Source organism: Myotis yumanensis, unplaced genomic scaffold, assembly GCF_028538775.1.
Source record: "Myotis yumanensis isolate MYYU_CA2020_CCGP unplaced genomic scaffold, mMyoYum1.0.hap1 SCAF_4, whole genome shotgun sequence".
Classification (NCBI taxonomy): domain Eukaryota; kingdom Metazoa; phylum Chordata; class Mammalia; order Chiroptera; family Vespertilionidae; genus Myotis; species Myotis yumanensis.
Window position 1 is genome coordinate 64,458,884 of NW_027223755.1, and position 20,129 is coordinate 64,479,012.

General features: G+C 40.9%; 1 protein-coding gene across 1 annotated transcript; it reads left to right on the plus strand.

The window, feature by feature from the left end:
• On the plus strand, window positions 1–4,765 carry TSLP (thymic stromal lymphopoietin). The gene is made up of 5 exons (XM_070411685.1): window positions 1–48; window positions 158–307; window positions 1,218–1,256; window positions 1,879–2,010; window positions 3,995–4,765. Exons 1-5 carry the CDS (start codon window positions 1–3, stop codon window positions 4,106–4,108), a joined length of 483 nt encoding a protein of 160 aa, XP_070267786.1. The 3' UTR covers window positions 4,109–4,765.
• Window positions 4,766–20,129: the final 15,364 nt, after the last annotated feature.

Here is a 20,129-nt window from a genome sequence, read left to right on the forward strand (position 1 = left end):
ATGGGTGAATATGGGCTTCTGTACACTGGGAATAAGAGGCAAAGAGTAGTTAGTGCCTGGGCCCTTGCCCCTAAGGCTGGCCTTGCAGACCTAGAGGCAATTCAGTGTGGGTGTAAAGAGTTTAATGTGAAACTGGGGTGGAACTGGGTTTTCAAAGACTGATGCCTTATTATTTGTTCTGTCAGTTCTCTTCAGGAAGATCTTCATTTTGCAACTGGTAGGGTTGGTGCTAACCAGCAATTTCACTGATTGTGACTTTGAGAAGATTAGAATGGATTACCTGAACATCATTTCTAAGGATCTGACGGTAAGTGAAGAAACCTTTTTAAAAACAATGTGTTTTCATCAGAAGAGTACACACATAGACACACACACACACACACACACCCCACAGTTTTACTTTCAAGAAAAGAAAAATAATTTTGGGAAAAGATCGTGATCCAGCATTATGTCAGAAATTTTTGCAAGTGATATTGAAATATATCTGCCTCTAAAATGACAACCTGAAAGTGGCACACATTAAGTGTGCAGATGCTGATGCGGAGCAGATATTGATAGGTAACACGTGATCCATCAGGGGTGTCTATACTGGGCTAAAGTGCTGCTCCGCCGGTGCAGGAAAAAAAAGTAAAAAAAAAATAGGCTTGAGAAAGAGAAGGCTTGAGAAAAAGAGAGGAATAAAAGAGGGAATTCTTGTGAGCTGAGACCTAACCAGTGAGGTTGCCCCTCAGGTCTGTCTAGCGTTCTAGATGCCTTGGGATGCCATTATGGGATGAGGTGTGCTTCAGATTGTTTAGAACACAGTAGCAGTCATTTTCTTAATTTTTCTAATTTCTGGATAGATCACACATGTGTGAAATGCATGAATGGCTCGCTCTAGGACAGATGTGAGCATTCGAAAGTGGCATATTGCTCTCATGTGCAGCCCTGTACACAGGGTTACAGGTGTGCCTACGCTGATGGGGAGGAGGAATCTCCCTCCAGGACCAAGACCCATTGATACTGTTTCCGATAGCAGAATCTTCAGATCTGCAGGTTCCCACTGTGTCACTACTTTGTCAATGACAAGAACCGATGCATAGAAAAGAAGTGCGGAAGTGGAAACTGCTTGCAGGGCATCTTTAAACCCTGGGAGCAACAGTGGGGGTGGGTGTGGGGGGTTCCTCCTGTGAACACGTCTTTACCCTCTCGTCGGATGCTTTTTTCCTTTTTTCCAGTGTACCGACTGCGACGCCACCCTCAGCTGTGAAGATCAGGTGAGTAGCTGAACTGTGCTCCTAGCTCTCCCCAGAGGGGCGCCAGGCATCCCGGGGAGGGCCGTCCAGCCGGAGGTAGAACCCCGGGCGGTAGTTGGGTTCCCGGGCGACGCCGACCCCGCAAGGAGAACTGGGCTGCGGGAACTTCTGGGCTGGTGCCCAGCGGGGGACACCACTTCTGCTCCAGTTTAGGGCGAGGAAGTCTCTCTCGAAACCCAGCGGGATTCCGGAAGAGGCTCCGGTCCCCCACCCCCACGAAAGGGAAGGCAAATAGGAAACTGGGATCAGGGCACGACGTCAGGGGCACACCCCTCACCACCACCCCCCGGGGGGGGGGGGATGGGGTGCCTCCGCCCGCGGCGCCGCCTCCTGGCAGTCCCCCGGGCCGAGCGGCGGCGCAGGTCCTCTCTCTCCTGCCGCGCCTTCTACTCTCACGAGCCCCCATCTTCCTCCCCTTCCGTGGGGTCTTTAGCCCTCGCCTCACCCGGGTTCCATTGGCTGCGTCCCCCGCTCCCCCTTTCACTCATTTCTTACCAACTCTATTTCTTTGTTTTTTTATACCCCTACCCCCCACCCCGTGGCGTGTTCTCCTTTTCTCGTGAATGTCGCCGCTTACGAGCAGCCGGATTGCCTCACTAAAATCGAGCGCCTTACCTTGCATCCTACCCCCCGCTGCAAGTCACTCCCCAAAGAATTAGCCAGCAGAACGGAAGCTGCGCTCGAACGCTCTTGCCCGGGCTACTACCGAAAGCAGGTAAGCCAACGTCAAGCACTCTCTTATAAGTACCGCGCGCTAACCGATTGCGCCACTGGAGCTCCAAGCACTCTCGCTTTTCTTAAAAAAAAAAAAAAAAAAAAAAAAATCTTGGCGCTAACCTTGAATTAAAGAGGGACTCTTCGTGCAGTGCAGAAGTCTGTGATTTTCATTCAGGTTCTATCTTTTGGAGAGCAAATGAGCCAGAGCTGTAGATTGTCAATTAGTCCTGGGTTGATACCTCGAACGAAACCCACTTATTTCTAGGGTTCTGATTCTTCTTACAGAATTATGGTTCTAAACCTTAGGGGAGTGTTGAGCCTCCTACATCAGAATGTCACCCGGCTGCCTGAGCATGGGAGGTTATTGGCCAAAATGCCAATTCCCAGGGACCCAACCTAGACCTTCAAAATCACAGTCCCTGTGAATGGAAGGGCTTCTCATGAGATTTTTGCCCGTTCTACAATTTGAGCAGCATTACTTCGGCTTATCACTTAATAATTGGGCGTTCTTTCTTAAAATGATAAATCATACATCAAATATTTACCCTATGTTTGCTTAATTGCTTGTATGGGTGGTATTGCTGCCTCTTTACATAGTGGCTTTTGCATGTGCAGTTACATGCATTTGAATGAATGTGTAACTTTAAATATGGAAACAGTAGTACAGAATTAGGAGCGGGAAGTCTGGAGACAGTCTTGCCTAACTTTGAATCTAGCCCCATAACTTTTAACAGTGAAAACTTGGATAAATTACGTAGCCTCTGTGTGCCCAATTTCTTCTGCAGAATGAGGATCATACTAACAGACCCACATAGAGTGTTTATAAGGATTAAATGAGTCAATATTAGTAAAAGCACTTGGAATGGTGCCTGGCATGCAACTAGTACTCAGTAAGTATTTATTTCAGCATGGAAGTGAAGCAGAGGGTTTATCTTCTGGATGACAAATTTTAAAAAGACAAAGAGAAACAAGTGCAGAGATGTATGATCGCCGTCTATTAACCAAGGGACTTTATCAGTCTGCACACTGAGTAGTCTGTGTGGCCAAGGCTGTCACTTTTTTAGGGATTGGAGATTGAAGCCATAAGGTGAGTCTGGCCACATGTGAAAAACTGGTTTGGTTCTATGCCTTCTATCAAGGAGACTCTAGTAAACCTACCGATGGCCACAGTGAAGTTTATCCATATAAGGAGAGCATAGAGAACAGGCTAGGTCAAGTTCTGGATAGTAAGAAAGGGAGAGTCTGGAGTACTTTTTAAAAATTTATGATTTAGCAAATTTTAGATTGTAAGATTTTTGCTTATAACCTGGTAAACTTTCTTGACCCAAATGTTGTGTATCTAGGAGGTCCAATCAAGGTCACTACTCAAGAGTAATTTAGATAGAGGAAAACACTAAAATATCATTGCAATCTTTTTTAAGTTTAGGCTCTCTTCAGAAAAACCTTCAGGTGTCTGTGGTGCAACTCAGTGGTAGAAGGGACTGAAGGCAGGAGGATTTTGAATTATATCTGTAAAGAAGATGTAGATATGTCCTATTTTAGAGGAACTTACGATCTTGTCAAGGAGATCATGAAGTCATCGACTTACTCACTTATTTACTCATTCAATGTGTCCTCTGTATAAAACATTCTGCTCAGCACTGTGGGGAATACCCATGATGCAATAATAAATTTAAAAAAAAAAAACACTTAAGTGAGAGCCAAGTTAAATTAAACACACTGTGAAACACTAGAATAGTTCCTAACAGAGAGGTCTGAGCAATTAGCAGAAGCCTTGTAAAGGAGGTGGTGCTTGGCTTTGACGCATGAGTAAGTGGGTGGAAAAATGGGAGGGCATTCCTCTGTAGAAAGCACACAGGCCCAGACAGTAAGCAGGTGTTAGGGGAATACATTGAGAAATAGGTTTGCATAGAGAAGACAATGTAACCTGCCATTAAAGATAGTGACAATTAATTTTAATTACTGATTCTCTTATTCCACAGAAAAATAATGCCCAGGCAATGAAGAAAAGAAAGAAAAGAGAAGACACAATAAATGAATGCCAGAAAATAGTCTCGAACTTAATAGGATTGTGGCGGCGTTTCCTGCGTCTTTAATAGAAACAAAGTGAACCTTCATTGAAGTCATATTTCACAGCAACAAAAAAATCATCCTTATTAGGTAGATGGAATGTTAATTCTGTGACATTTAAAAGATCACTACTAATTATTTTTTTGATTACAGAAGGGTTTCTTAACTTATTTTTGTAAGCTTTTATTGTTTAATATTGGTTTATAATGTGGGGGAGATACTTCCCCTCAAATGTCAGGGAGACTTCAGTAGCGTTGATGTCTGAGCCACTGGCTTTGTGATAGTAATTCTCAGCTGGAACTACATAGGCCTTACTCAAGAGAAGAATCTAAAGGTATAGTAGAAGGAGAACTTTTTCCCTTCAAAAAGAAAAAAAGTTGAACTCAAGAGCAAATGAACCTCCGTTGAAAAGGCAGGCATTTCTTTCATACTAAAAATTTACAAAAGAAGGAAATATGTTTGTTTTTTTGTAGAAGCAAAACGGTACACACAAAAAGCTGTACATATAGTGGAGCAATTTGAAAGAATTTCATATTAATATTGTGAAAATAGTTTAAGTTAAGTTTTAAAAATTACGTAATAGATAAGAGTGGTATATGCAAGCAGATCTTGAAGAAGTACATTTATTAAAGCTAAAATAATATATATTTTTAAACTTATGGAATACATTTTTAATTTATTGTATAAGCACTTTTTATTTTTTTATTAAATTTATTGGGGTGACATTGGTCAAAATGAACAGTAAGCACTTTTCTAAATGTATATATTGTTTTGTTATTGACATGATACATTTCTTAATAAAATAATTCTCAAATTCATTTCTTATGAATGTGTTATTTTATGTAGCTAGATGATTTTCACCTACACATTTTTCTGAGGGGCTTCTCTTTTCTGCAACTCTTTCCCTCCCCTGATCCTTCGAGCCCATTGACCACTTTCCTCCTGCCCTGTGCTGCTATAGAGAGAATATTTGTCAATAGATAAGTGGCATCAGGATACTTTCCAACAATTCTTTTCTTAAATCAAATCTCTAGTCTTTCCTTGTTTCCCGGGTGGACTTTACCACACCTGGAAGAGACAAAGGAGGCAAAGGTAAACGAGATTTAAACTCATCCTACTATTCTTGAACACTGATGCAAGCTAGAGTCACAGGTACCCTCTCACTCACCCTTGACTCAATGCTCAACGGTGGGAGGGACCAACCTAGCTATAACACTCAGGCCAATAGGGAGCAGATAGGAATACACTGATTTGTCCTTTAAGTGTAAACTTTCCTTCCCACCATCACCCTGAGGGATTGTGCTGAGCAAGGATAGAAAAGGGGAAGTTCAATATCCCTAAATCCATTTTACTGCTATCAGGTAAGAAGAAGCTTACATTATGAATCCAATAAGCATTTACAGAGCACCTATTGTGTGTCAAGCCTTCAGCCAAGTACTGGGGATGCAAGAGGAAATAAGACAAAGCTTTTAACCATAGAACCTCAAACTGTAGCTGAAAGTACAAGGAGTTTTTTAGGGGTAAAATAGGCAGGTTTAGAAAGTTTTAGGAATTACGGGGTCTTTGGGGAGAACCACAGGGCTGCAAAGCTGGGAGCTGCCCAAAGGTATATATTCACAGAATCAGGGAGCTGCCAGAGGGCACACATCCATAGAATAAGGGAGCTGCCATATATTTAAAGAATAAAGGAAAGGAATCCACTCATTCAGTGAGGGAAGAGGAAGGCCAAAGGGAATAGAAAAACAAAAGGGAGAAGAAGAGGGGAACCTCACATGAGGTTTAAACTCTGAAGCTGCTATAGTGACCAATAAGAGGGGATATCAAGACACAAAGAACTGTAGCCTTTATAAACTTTAGAAAAAAGGGACTTAGTGGGACTCTCTTTCCTTCCCCACGTGGGAGTCTGTGCTTGTTTCTCAATAAATTTCTACCTTTTCCTATACCACTTTTTGTCCATGGTTTTATTCTTCCAATCCAGCTGGACAAGAACCGGGAAGCCACCTTTGCATCCTGCCTAGGGGAACACCACGTGTTCCAGTTCAATTTTCAAGTTTCAAAAGCAGGACATACCTGTTTTCAAAAAGCTTCCTTTAATGACTAGGACTAGGGCTTTAAATGACATCATAAGAGAAACTCCTTTGGCCAGTATTCATAAGTTTTCTGTACAAAAAGTGGGGGAGGGGGATACATTTTAAGCCTATTAACTTCATCTTAGCAAGGATTCATTAACTACATTTCACTAAACTCTAAAAAGATATACCCTCACAATTTTTCTCAAGGTTTGTGGTCTAATTTTCCTATGAGCAGAGAGGAATGAAGAATTGAGGAGACTGAAGACAACTCAAAGTCATCCAGTTGAATACAGTTTCTTTGAGTTTTCAGATTTATCTTTAAAAATTTATGTAATTGACATAGTTTATTTTTCTATGTACCCCATAAATGTTTTAATATATAAACAATCATTTATTTACATTACTTACAAGTAAAAGTAATGTGCAAGAAGCTGCATCATATTAACCTAGTAACAACTTTTCCTGATATTGTTAAAAATGAATTATACATTTCTACTCCTTGAGATGTATTGAGGTTTTCTTGGTGGACTAATATATGATCAGTTTTATAAATGCTTCATGGTCAGTGGAAAGTAAGTTGCAAACTCAGGTTTAAGTTAGATATATACCTACTGGGGCCATCTTGTTAATTATGCTTTTTACATAATATATATTCTTACATTTGTCTCCTTCAGTCAGAGGTTGAGAGAGCTGAGTTAAAGTCTACTGCTAATATAGTATTTTATTTTCCTGCATCCTTAAAGTTTTTGCTTTCTGATTGTTGATACTATTTTTACTAGTATTTAATGCCTAACCATTTGAGACAATATGGATGGACCTTGAGAATATTATGCTAAATGAAATAAATGAGTCAGTAAAAGCTAGGAACCATATGATTTCACTCATATGTAGGATATAAAACTGAAACTCATAGATATAGACAAGATTATGATGGTTACTAGAGGAAAGGAGGCTCAGGGAATAGTAAAAGGTAAAGGGGGTCAAACATATGGTGACAGAAGATGATTTGACTTCAGATAATGGACACACAATGTAATATATAGATCATGTATCATATGTTGTACAGAAATGTACACTTGAAACCTATATGATCTTATTAACCAAAGTCACCCTCAAAAACTTAATAAAAAAAAGAAAAAGTTTTCCTTCAACTATGTAGAACTGAATCTCCATTTACTCATAATAGCCTTATGAAAATACAATAAAGTCAGGGGAAATTTGTCAAGTGCTTTACTAAAGTCAAAACCTACCAAGCCTATATCACCACTCAAATTACAAATTAAATAATTTTCTCCAAAAATTTCTGAATTTCATTCAGAAATGAAAGAGGTGAAGTAACAAGTGATCCCACAGAAATACAAAGGATTATGAAAAAATACTATGAACAACTCTATTCCAACAAAATGGACAACCTAGATGAAATGGACATATTCTTAGAAAAATACAAGCTCCCAAAACTCAATCAGTAAGAATAAAAAAAACCTGAATAGGCCTATAACTACCGAAGAAATTGAAGCAGTGATCAAAAATCTTCCAGCAAACAAAAGCCCTGCTCTGAATGACTTTACAGGGGAGTTCTACCAAGCATTCAAAGAAGAACTAAAACCTATCCTCCTCAGACTATTCCAAAAAATTCGAGAAGAAGCAACATTTCCAAGCTCTTTCAATGAAGCCAGAATGACCCTAATTCCAAAACCAGATAAAGACACCACAAAAAATGAGAACTACAGGCCAATATCCTTGATGAACATAGATGCTAAAATCCTCAACAAAATCCTAGCAAATCAAATTCAGCATTACATTAGAAAGATCATACACCATGACCACATGGGATTTATTCCAGGGATGCAAGTTTGGTACAATATCTGCAAATCAATAAATGTGATACATCACGTAAACAAGTTGAGAGACAAATATCGAATAATCATATCAATCGATGCAGAAAAAACATTTGACAAAATCCAGCATCCTTTCTTGATAAAAACTCTCAGCAAAGTGGGAATAGAGGGATCATACCTCAATATTATAAAAGTCTTATATGACAAACCTACAGCCAACATCATACTCAATGGGCAAAAACTAAACTCATTTCCCCTGAGAATGGGAACAAGACCCACCTTCACCACTCCTGTTCTATATAGTACTGGAAGTGCTAGCCATAGCGATCAGACAAGAAGAAGAAATAAAAGGCTTCCAAATTGGAAAAGAATAAGTAAAACTGTCCTTATTCACAGATGACATGATACTATACATACAAAACCCCAAAGACTCCATCAAAAAACTACTAGACCTAGTAAATGAATTCGGCAATGTAGCAGGATACAAAATTAACACCCAGAAATCTATGGCCTTTTTATACACCAATAGTGAACTCACAGAAAGAGAAATAAAGAAAACAATACCATTTACCATTGCACCAAAAAATTAAGATACCTAGGAATAAACTTAACTAAGGAGGTAAAAGACCTGTACTCAGAAAACTACAGATCATTGAAAAAAGAGATAGAGGAAGACATAAACAAATGGAAGAACATACCATGTTCATGGATTGGTAAAATCAACATCATTAAAATGTTCATACTACTTAAAGCAATCTACAGATTCAATGCAATCCCCATTAAAATACCAATGGCATATTTAAAAGATCTAGAACAAACTCTCCAAAAATTCACCTGGAATAAAAAAAGACCCGGAATAGCCACAGCAATCGTGAGAAAGAAGAACAAAATTGGAGGGATCACAATACCAGATATCAAGCTACATTACCAAGCCACGGTTCTGAAAACTGCCTGGTACTGGCACAAGAACAGACATAAAGACCAATGGAACAGAACAGAGAACCCATAAATCAACCCAAGACATTATGCTCAATTAATATTTGTCAAAGGAGGCAAGAGCATACAATGGAGTTAAGACAGTCTCTTCAATAAATGGTGCTAGGAAATTTGGTCAGATACATGCAAAAAATGAAACTAGATCATCAACTTACACCATACACAAAAACAAACTCAAAATGGCTAAAGGACTTAAATGTATGAAGGGAAACCATAAAAATCCTACAAGATTCCATAGGAGGCAAAATTGCAGACATATGTTTTAGCAATATCTTTACAGACACAGCTCCTAGGGCAATGGAGATTAAGGAGAAAATAAACCAATGGGACTACATCAAAATAAAAAGTTTCTGCACAGCAAAAGGAACCATCAACAAAACAACAAGAAAGCCTACTGCATGGGAGAACATATTTGCCAATGCTATTTCAGATAAGGGTTTAATTTCCAAAATTTACAGAGAACTCATACAACTTAACAAAAGGAAGATAAACAATCCAATCAAAAAATGGGCAAAGGACCTAAATAGATACTTTTCAAAAGAGGACATACAGAAAGCCGAGAGACATATGAAAACATGCTCAAAGTCACTAATCATCCGAGAGATGCAAATCAAAACAACAATGAGATACCATCTCACACCTGTCAGAATGGCTATCATCAACAAATCAACAAGTGCTAGTGAGGATGCGGAGAAAAAGGAACCCTTGTGCACTGCTGGTGGGAATGCAGACTGGTGCAGCCACTGTGGAAGACAGTATGGAGTTTCCTCAAAAAGTTAAAAAGGAACTTCCACTTGACCCAGTGATCCCATTTCTAGGAATATATCCCAAGAAACCAGAAACACCAATCAGAAAGGATATATGTACCTTTATATTCATAGCAGCACAATTTACAATAGCTAAGATTTTGAAAACAACCTAAGTGCCCATCAGCAGATGGGTGGATTAAAAAACTGTGGTACATCTACACAATGGAATATTACACTGCTATAAAAAAGAAGGAACTTTTACCATTTGCAACAGCATGGATGGAACTGGAGAACATTATACTAAGCTAAATAAGCCAGTCAGAGTGAGATAAATATCACATGATCTCACTCATATGTGGGATATAATGATCAACATAATTTGATGAACAAGAATAGATCCAACCCTAACCAGTTTTGCTCAGTGGATAGAGCGTCGGCCTGCAGACTGAAGGGTCCCAGGTTCGATTCCGGTAAAGGGCATGTACCTTGGTTGTGGGCACATCCCCAGTGAGGGGTATGCGGGAGGCAGCTGATTAATGTTTCTCTCTCATCGATGTTTCTAACTTTCTATCCCTCTCCCTTCCTCTCTGTAAAGAATCAATAAAATATATTTTTTTTAAAATATGCAACATGGCAAAATTCACACTGTTTGGCATGTGATTTAAAATTACTAGAACTGAGGAAATAGGGAAATACAACCCATGCTGAGGAGAAAAAAAAAATGAAGCTTATCCACAAATAACACAGAGGTTAAAAAGGGCAGAGAAGGGCATTAAATAAATGTTTACAGATGTTTCAATATGTCCAAAATGTTAGAGACATGGAAAATATAAAGAAGACTCAAATCCAACTACAATGCGTGAGATGAATAATACAGAGGATAGCATTAATGGCAGATTAGACATTGCAGAAGATCAGTAAACTCTCACATCAAAGTATTAAAGCCTTGGAGATTCTAGTTAAGATGCTACTTTTCTTCAATGTGCTTATCGAGGACACTTCTCCCTCCCCTTCTACTCTCTCTTCCACTACCTATAATTCTTATGGGGAGAGGGATGACAGGGATTTCAAATTATATTGAGAATGACATAGATTGTGTTTCTTATATATCTTAGACATGAAAAATTGCAGAATAATTTGGGGCAAATAGACCACATGGATGTGGAGTTTGAAGAAGACCTGGTGAAATCTTATGTGTAGTGCTCATACTTTATGCTGGTATAATATCTAATGTATAATGGATTCTCAGTAAATATGCTGAGCAAATGAATAAATAAATTAAAATGAAATTAAAAGTTAAATGCTTATTTCCCAAGAATAAACTGTCCAGGCCATTGTGAGTCAGGAATTGGCAGCAGCATCTATCAGATGAGCTATCTGATGTCGGCCACTTGCTTCCTTCCCCCATTATTTCTGCAGGTATATAAAATAAAAGCAAATTATCATACCCCCGAATTACCAATATTATTGTAGTCTGCCACCATTCCCCACAGGCTTCTTTTCCAACAAGCCTCCGCCACACACCTCCCCACAAAAAAAAAAAAAAATGCATTATAAAAATTAACTTGCATTTATTCAAGCATCAAACATCCACAGAGCCTTTATTTGGATCACCCCCAGGCACACACAGATAATTTGAAAATTCTAAAATCATATCAAGGATATTTATCATTTGTGAATCTTGTACACCCCCCCCCCAACCTTCTATAATGCAGATTTACTACTTCTATAAAGAAAAACAAACTATCTTTTTTTAAATTAATTTTTATGTGATAACTTTCACACATTTCTCCAGAAATCATATAGGCTTTCACCAGGTTATGACAAGAAGATAAACAACCACCAAAGTGAAGGCTTGCAGCAAAAGTTAATTCTCACTCACGCTACAATTGGCAATTGCAAGTCAGCTCCAGGTCTTCTCCATATACCTTGTCTTCCAGACTGAAAAAGCAGACCCTGTCTGGGAAATGCTTTTCTCTGGTAGCAGAGGAAAAGAGCAAGTGAGTTGGCAGAAACATGCAGTGACTTTTCAAGCTTCTGCAAGGACACGGTGCACATCACATGTTAGCTCATGTGCGATGACCAAAGCAAACCAAATGTTCCCTTCCCCACCCACAAAAGATTTGCTACAAGGCGCAGGCAAAGGGCAGGGATACAAACATTTTTGCAAGTTGGAAACATAAATGCATATTGGGAATGCTAAAGTAATATACACAATTTATTAGAAGGAAACATTAAACATTTTTAGCATTTTATATATTTAAGTGTAGGGTTTTTTCTTCCTGATAAATATTTATTGAGCACCTCTTTTTTTCTAGGCACTGTTCTGAATGTGTGTTATGTATCAACAAGAAAAAAAAAATCTCCAGCATCAGGTATAGACTTAGAATAAAATAATAAGCCAATCATGTAATAAGAAGCTGTTATTCTCTTTTTGAATTTGAATAAATATTTACAGATAATTAGCATATTGGTCATTGTCATGGCATGCCCCAAACATGGGTAGAAATATGCACTGCTATTGAGAAATTCGGGGTGAAAATGAAAGTTCAAATAAGTACAACATGTCAAGAAACAAATAACAAGCTATCATTTTTGTTAGCATCTGCTCCTTAATTACCTAAATATCCAAATGTTTAAGATTCTTGTGTGCCAAGTATTATAAATCATTCTTGTTTAAGAATGCATGGGTTAGATGTTCAAGTTAGCTAACAAGTTATTCTCATCTTCATAATAAAATAATGACATTTTAGAACTGGAGGAAACCTAAGAGATTATTTACTCAGACCTCTGTTCATTAGATATAATTGTTAAGACTTCTCATTACTGTCAAGTACAAATATAGACATGCACATTTTTACTTATTATATTAGTCACTGGTCCCAAATCTTATTAGGGTGCTAAATTTAATTTCATAAATGAAAAGCATATGGAAAAAATAAAAAAAAAATAAGAGGTTAATGGGTATGTTCAACTTTGGTCCTGTATTTTTGGTTCTAAGGCCACCGCTGTTTCAGTTCACTTTCACAGGCTTGGACATTGTTGCTCAATCTACATCCTGTTAGGACAGCTGGCTCCTAGAGGTGGAGCCTCTGCTACCCATTATAGCAGAATCAGCCATCTCCAGGATACTAAGGCACTTCTCCGCTCTAATCGTCTGCCCAGACTCCCCTTCCCGTTAGAATGGGTTTAAAGCCCTCTTCGAGCTCTACTGTCTGCTCTTGACAGAACTCAGAGTATTACTTTAATCCACAGATCCTGATAACATTTAACGTTGATCCTGTATTTTTTCCAGGAGGCATTTGAACTCATCCAAGTTGCCCAAGGAACCAGTCCCATCCCCCAAGTCATCAGTTCTATTCAGCAGGCAGTCTATAAGGGCTCCTCTTTGTTGAATTTGAAATGTCCCATGTAGCTTTCACCCAGGATAAGCCAACATACTGGCCTTCCCTCTACCTTACTGAATCCGTTCAGCTGATTTTTACCATAATGACAAAAAGCTGCTCCAAGGATACTTGCCTTCTATAGAGAGCCAATTCCTTAGCGCCAACTAAAGAGGAAACCCAGGCCTAGAGAAGTTAGGTGATGTGGATCAAGTTGTTACCAGTGGAAGTGGGGCTCTTGGGGTACTGCTGGAATAAAAATTCCCCAAGGCCCTTATGAGAGGATGAGGTATTGTAGAAAGCTTTCTTTCTGTGGAATTATACCCCTGAGTTTCCAAAGTGCCCTTTCCCTTCATACCCCCAAGGAGAAGTGTAGCTTTGGCTTCAGCAGAGCTAGAATCAAAGCCAGTATCCAGAGTTTTTGCTCAGTGTTGGAGTAGTGTCAAGTCTAACATCAGGCTAGCTTAATTTGTGCTCCCGGTTGCAGTTCAACAGTTCACTGCATGTGTGGTCTGCATGGTTACATGGCTATGGAGGGAACATGGGTGAATGCAAGGAAGCAGGTGTAAAACAAACAAAAAAAAGTAGAGAACCAAGAGGAAGAGCTCCTTTGTTTGGGGAATTATGAATCCCCAAATTTTCATGGGCTTGCAGTAGCCCTGCCTACTCTGGCCAGTGATCCTGTTCCCAGGTCTGACCTTCCCTAGTCACCCCAACTTCACTGCACATGCATCTATCTCCCCTTTGTTGGATCCCTTCCCCCATTAATTTGCAGGGAATGGGCCAATAGTTCCCTGTGGAGTGTGAAACTGCCCAAATGACATGCCTGTAATGTCTAGCCTTCCCTTTGCTCCTTTTCTATTATTAATAACTAGCTCCTTACAATGATATCAAAATAATGGATAAAAGGCAACACCGAATTCAGTGTTCTTTCTATTACACTGCACTGTCTTTCTTATTTGACTAAACTGTCCATCTTCTTAAAACTATGTCTGTATTTCTGAGGCTCTCCCACATAGTTTGGGACCAGGCAAAGTCAGTCCATGGAGTTCTTCCAGTGTGCTGGGAAAATCATTCCTCTACCTAATTCTCTGCCTTCTGGGAAGTCTCAGTTCTAATGTGAGGATCTTTACTCAATATAGGATATTCCCTGCATATGCCCTACATCCATAAGATGGTTTGTAAGAATCATGGCATGACCTATTTTTCTGCTTTTCTATTAATAGCAGTGTCTGCAAATGCAAGCAGATTATTTGTACTCTCACATTGATGGGGAGCATAAGACATTTTTCGGGGTTAGCAATCTGAATTTGCTCCAGTAACCTGCCTTCTACTGCACACTCTTGCTAGCCAATAATTAACACCATTTGTGAAAGAATGTAGGAGATCAGCAGCCGGACTCTGTACCTAGCTAATCAGTATCCCTAATGCACATTCCTGATAGCCTATAATGAAGTCACTCCCCTTTCTTAATTATCTGGTCTTGCAAGACCTATTTACCTAAATACTTCCAATTTACAAGGGACCATAAACCAAGGATGTAACAGCTTAGCTAAAGGGAGGTCACTGGTGCCATCCAGGATGGACATTAGAAACAATCTAAATTAACCAACTAACTGACTCGAGGCAGGTGCTGTGAGAGTCCACCACAGAATCTTGGTAGTTAGGAAACAAAGAAACTCAGAAATATATAAGAAGAAAATCTCATTGTCTAAGTTGTTCAGGATCTGGATCTTTGAGTCCCCTCAACCAGCAGCGCTGCTTTGAATAAAGGCTTTCCTGAACCTCCTGAGTGTTCAACTGTCTTCTTCCTTGCCAATTCCATAACAACATACTCTCTTTACTACTAAGTGGGACTAAATCATCGGGGAATTTTTTTAGTTTGCTTCTAATTATTTTCTATGTCTACATATTAACTCACCTCAGAGAACTGCAACCATGAGTTATATGTTCTAGGCCAAATCGGAAAGATATTTATTTATTTCTTAAATATATTTTTATTGATTTCAGAGAGGAAGGTAGAGGGAGAGAGAGATAGAAACATCAGTGATGAGAGAGAATAATTGATTGGCTGCCTCCTGCATGCCCCACACCAGGAATCAAGCCTGCAACCTGGGTATGACCTGACTGGGAATCGAACCATGACCTCCTGGATCACAGGTCAATGCTCAGCCACTGAACTATGCCAGCTGGGCAGAAAGATATTTAAATTATCATAGTACTACATCACTCATATTCATAATTAAAAAACAAATTTTAACCAAAAACAAGGATGTCTATGTAGTAAAGTAGAACAGAAAAACTATGGTAATTTTGTACTTTTAATGTATACATTTTATTGAGCAAAACTAATTAGATTTTATATAGCAGCACATTTCTGAAAAATGGAAGAAAAGAAACAGAAATTGATAGCATGAAGTTGACATTGAATGTTTAAATATATTTAATATATTCTTAAGATGTGTCTGAGAAATGTATTAATCTTTCTTCTAGATGAGTGTTTTGAAGCAGCTAAGCATTCCAAAATGCACAGCTATATTGTTAGGACATTGTTTGGGGTGATTTATCTTGTTTTTCCTGACACTCTGTTTTGGACCAAGAAATTGATTTCCAGACAGGATCAAACATGTAAACTTAACTGCATATTCAAGTTTAGTTCTTGTAAAGATAGCCAATTTAGATAAAAACAGTCATAAGAACCAAAACTGTCTCTCAAAATTCAGTTTTAATTGGTGTTTCCTATCTTTGTTTTTGATTTTTTAAAAAAGGAGCCTGTACACTTGTTGAATCTCAATCCTGAATCCATTTTACTCCCCCTCACAACTTGTTTTGTCTTTCTCTGCCCTAACTCTACTTTTAATTTTTACTTTTAATTTTATCAGGTTATATTGTATGTATCTTTTTAAACATCCTTTAAGATGTGCAATAAGGTAGAGTATCAATGTAAGTACACTACATAATAAATAAGATAGTAGCATGTTTATTCCTTTCCTTTTATAATTAAGAATAGTTCTGGGCAAAATGCCAACAGAATTTTCTTACCAACCTTTTTGCTCTCCATCACTATTATAGAGTGCTCCATGAAGCCATCTATGTTCCCTGACAATGCAGGTAGGTGACCTATTTGGAAAATTAACAACACAGATGGTGGAACAATTAAGTTATTTTCAATGTTCAAGAGATCCAGCCAAATACTTAATTAGATGTGGAAAGAGGAAAAAGAATAGCAACAAGTATGGGCATCAATGTTTATCTTAGGAGAAGATAGGATAAATATTAACTTTTTAAATCCCTCCTCCAGAAGATCTTACTCATTTTTTTCCTACTCTTATCTTCCAAAGAAGTGGAAAACTAGAAGAATAACATATCTCATTTCTTTATCTTTTGCTGATAAAGTCTCCTAAAATACCTTTGGACTGATAACTAAGGCATTTATTGAAACTACTTGTTAAGTCAAAGGTAGAATGGATGTGATGAGGAAAATAAGACATTTTTGGAGGGGAGACCAGCAGCCTGACTCTGTACCTAGTTAGTATCCCTAATACACATTCTTGTTAGACTATAATCAAATCACTGCCCCTTCCTTAATTATCTGGTCTTGCAAGACCTATTTACCTAAATACTCACATTTTACAGAGGCCATAAACCATAAACAATGTACAACTCCTGGAGGGGGTTTTCAGTGCTGGCACCAGGCCAGGCCTTTCAGGTGTGGTCTCATGTCCCCCATCCCAACACTTGGGGCTTTTTGCAAAGCCCACCAAAGGTCTGGAAGTCTGATCCATATACTGGGACAAAGAAACCAAAGAGTATAAAGAGAAAGCTTCCTCCATATTGGTTTGCTCAGGATTTGGAGAACTGATCCCCTGAGTCACTGTACAAGTACATGTGAAACATCTTATCTAATAAAAGAGAAACATGCAAATTGACCATACCTCCGCTACACCCACAAGCCATTTTCACCAGCCAATCAGGAGCGAGTATGCGAATAAACCCAGCCAAGATGGCAGCAACCACGGAGCTGGAGGGAACAGGAGACTTGGGTTTCCCCTGGCAATGGATGAAGCCAAGCTTCCCTCCTGCCCTGGCTGGCTGTGGGCTCCGCTCAAGGTTACAAAGTTTTAATTATAGAAGATAAATAAATCCCAGATACCTGCTTCTAGCTGCTGTGGCCTCCACTCAAGGAGAGTCTGGGAGCCTGGGTTGCCCAGGGCCATAGCCAGCCGGCAAACAGCCATCAGCCACTCATCCAGGCTGGCCACACCCCGATGGGCTGAGGATCCTCACTGTGTGGCTTGGCCATCCTGCAAGCAGCCATCAGCTCCTCACCCAGGCTAGCCAGGCACCCCAGTGGGGACCCTCCCTGAAGGGGGTGTGGCCAGCCTGAAAACAGCCCTCAGCCCCTCACCCACGCTGACCACACCCTCATGGGGTGAGGGTCCCCACTGGGGGGCTTGGTCAGCCTGCAAACAGCCATCAGCCCCTCACCAAGGCTGGCCAGGCATCCCAGCGGGACCCCCCATCCTGAAGGGGGTGTGGTCAGACTGAATACGGACCTCAGCCCCTCACCCAGGCTGGCCACTCTCCGCTCCCCCAGCAGGGACCCTCACCCCATGAGGGCGTGGCAAGCCTGCAAACCACCACAGGCCCCTCGCCCAGGCCGCCCCACACCTCAAGGGAACCACCGCCCTGATCCAGGACACCCTTCAGGGCAAACCAGCTAGCCCCCACCCATGCACCAGGCCTCTCTCTATACTAATAAAAGGGTAATATGCTAATTAGACTGGGAGACCTTCCAGGAGACCTTCCAGACTTTCTTCTGGACAAAATCATGGTGGCGGGGCCGAGGTAGAGGCAGTTAGAGACCAAGAGGGGAGGGCAGTTGTGGGTGATTAGGCTGGTGGGGGCGGGGCCATTGGGGGTAAGCAGACCAACAGGGGGGCCAGTTGGGGGCAAGCAGGCCATCAGTGGGGGTCAGTTGGAGATTATCAGGACAGCAGGGGGGCGCAGTTTGGAGTGAGTAGGCCAGAAGGGGGGCAAGTTGGGGGTGAGCAGGCCAGTGGGGAGGGAAGGTCGGGATGAGCAGGTTAGCAGGGGGTGCAGTTGGGGGTGATCAGGCTAGAAGAGGGGGCATTAGGGGGCAAGCAGGCCGCCAACGGGGGGCAGTTGAGGGCGAGCAGGCTGGCAGGCAGAGTGGTTAGGGGCAATCAGGCAGGAAGGTAGGCAGGTGAGCGGTTAAGAGACAGCAGTCCTGGATTGCGAGAGGGATGTCTGACTGCTGGTTTAGGCCCGATTCCTGTAAACTAGCAGTAGGACATCCTTTGAAGGGTCCCAGATTGGAGAGGGTGCAGGCCGGGCTGAGGAACACCCCCTCCCCCATGCACAAATTTCATGCACCTGACCACTAGTCTATATATATATAGAAAGAGCCAGGGTCCATAATGTCCAAAACAACTGAATGGATGACCAAACACTGGAAGTCGGTCCTGCAGTCAGTTTTGTGACCCAGTACTGACTGCCACCACTGCGAGCGCAGCAACCCAACTGACTGCTGAGGGGGCTGCAGATCAGGCCCAGAGAGAGACCCAGAAAGAGAAGCAGGGTCTGATCCGCAGCCTCCGTGGCAGCTGTTGATCAGCTTTTGCCTCTCTTTCTCTCTGGGCCTTGCCAGCAGTTGTAGGGGCTACTGATTAGCCCTGCCTCTCTGATCAGGCCCGGAGATAGGCCCAGACACACTGACTGGCATAGAAACCAACTAATCAGAACCAAATCTGGGTGAACTGCAAGGAGTCAATGGCTGCCTAGGAGGCGGAGCTTTTGACACTGACTGCATAGAAACTGACCAATCAGAACCTAATCTAGGTGAACTGTGAAGGCAGAACCTAAGGTGGGGGGCTGAGGAGGGGTTTTAAGGGCAACAGCTGTTTGGTGTAAGGTGTAAGAAAGCGGTTCAATTTTTTAATGACCGGTTTGGCAGTATAGTGCATATGGCTGGCTATCAGTCCAGATATAGGGGTTATGTATTTTTGTCTGCCAAGAGCATCTCCTCCTGCTGAAAAAGGCTTTTCCCCCACCCCCATTTAAGCAATCCTGTCCTATATAATCTATCTATACTACTAAAAGAGTAATATGCTAATTAAACTGGGTTGACTGGCCATCTTCCGGACATCCAACTTCCTTCCAGACAAAGCCATGGTGGTGGGGGCCGAGGCAGAGACAGTTAGGGGCAATCAGGCCGGCAGGAGAGGGCAATTGAGGGCGAGATCAATCCAGCAGGGGAGGGCAGTTAAAGGCGATCAGGCAGGCAGAGGCAGTTAGGGGTGATCAGGCCGGCAGGTGAGAGCAATTAGAGATGATCAGGCAGGCAGGCAGAGGGGTTAGGGGCAATCAGGCAGGCAGGCTGATGAGCGGTTAGGAGCCAGCTGTTCAAGATTGAGAAAGGGATGTCCAACTGCCGGTTTAGGCCCAATCCCTGTGGCAGTTGGACATTCCCCAAGGGGGTCTCTGATTGGTGAGGGTGCAGGCTGGGCTGAGGGAACCCTCCCCCCATGCATGAATTTCATGCATCAGTCCACTAGTCTGAAAATAAATGGGTTTTTCCTGTATCTCTGGGTACTCCTGTGTATTTTCCCGTCGCCTGATAAATTCTGTAACATATGTGTCATTATGAATATTCTAAATATCCAGTGTCAATGTTGATTAAGTAATTATCATTTAACACCTGCCTTTCCTCAATTCCTTACAAATTGTAACATCCATTTACAGCTTTCAAGTAATTTTTTAAGAGAAAAGACAATATCATTAATTTAAACACAGTGTAAATCTACATTAAGCACAATTGTACACACATTGCGATCTCCAAAAAAATTAAAATTCAGCAAAATGAGCAACTTAGAATTGAGAAATTAAAGAACTACTAATTCAAATGTAATTAATTTAAGTGATTATTGTAAGTTTTAAAACTATAGCCTATCCCCAATTTTAGGAATTATGCTGTTTACTCAATATT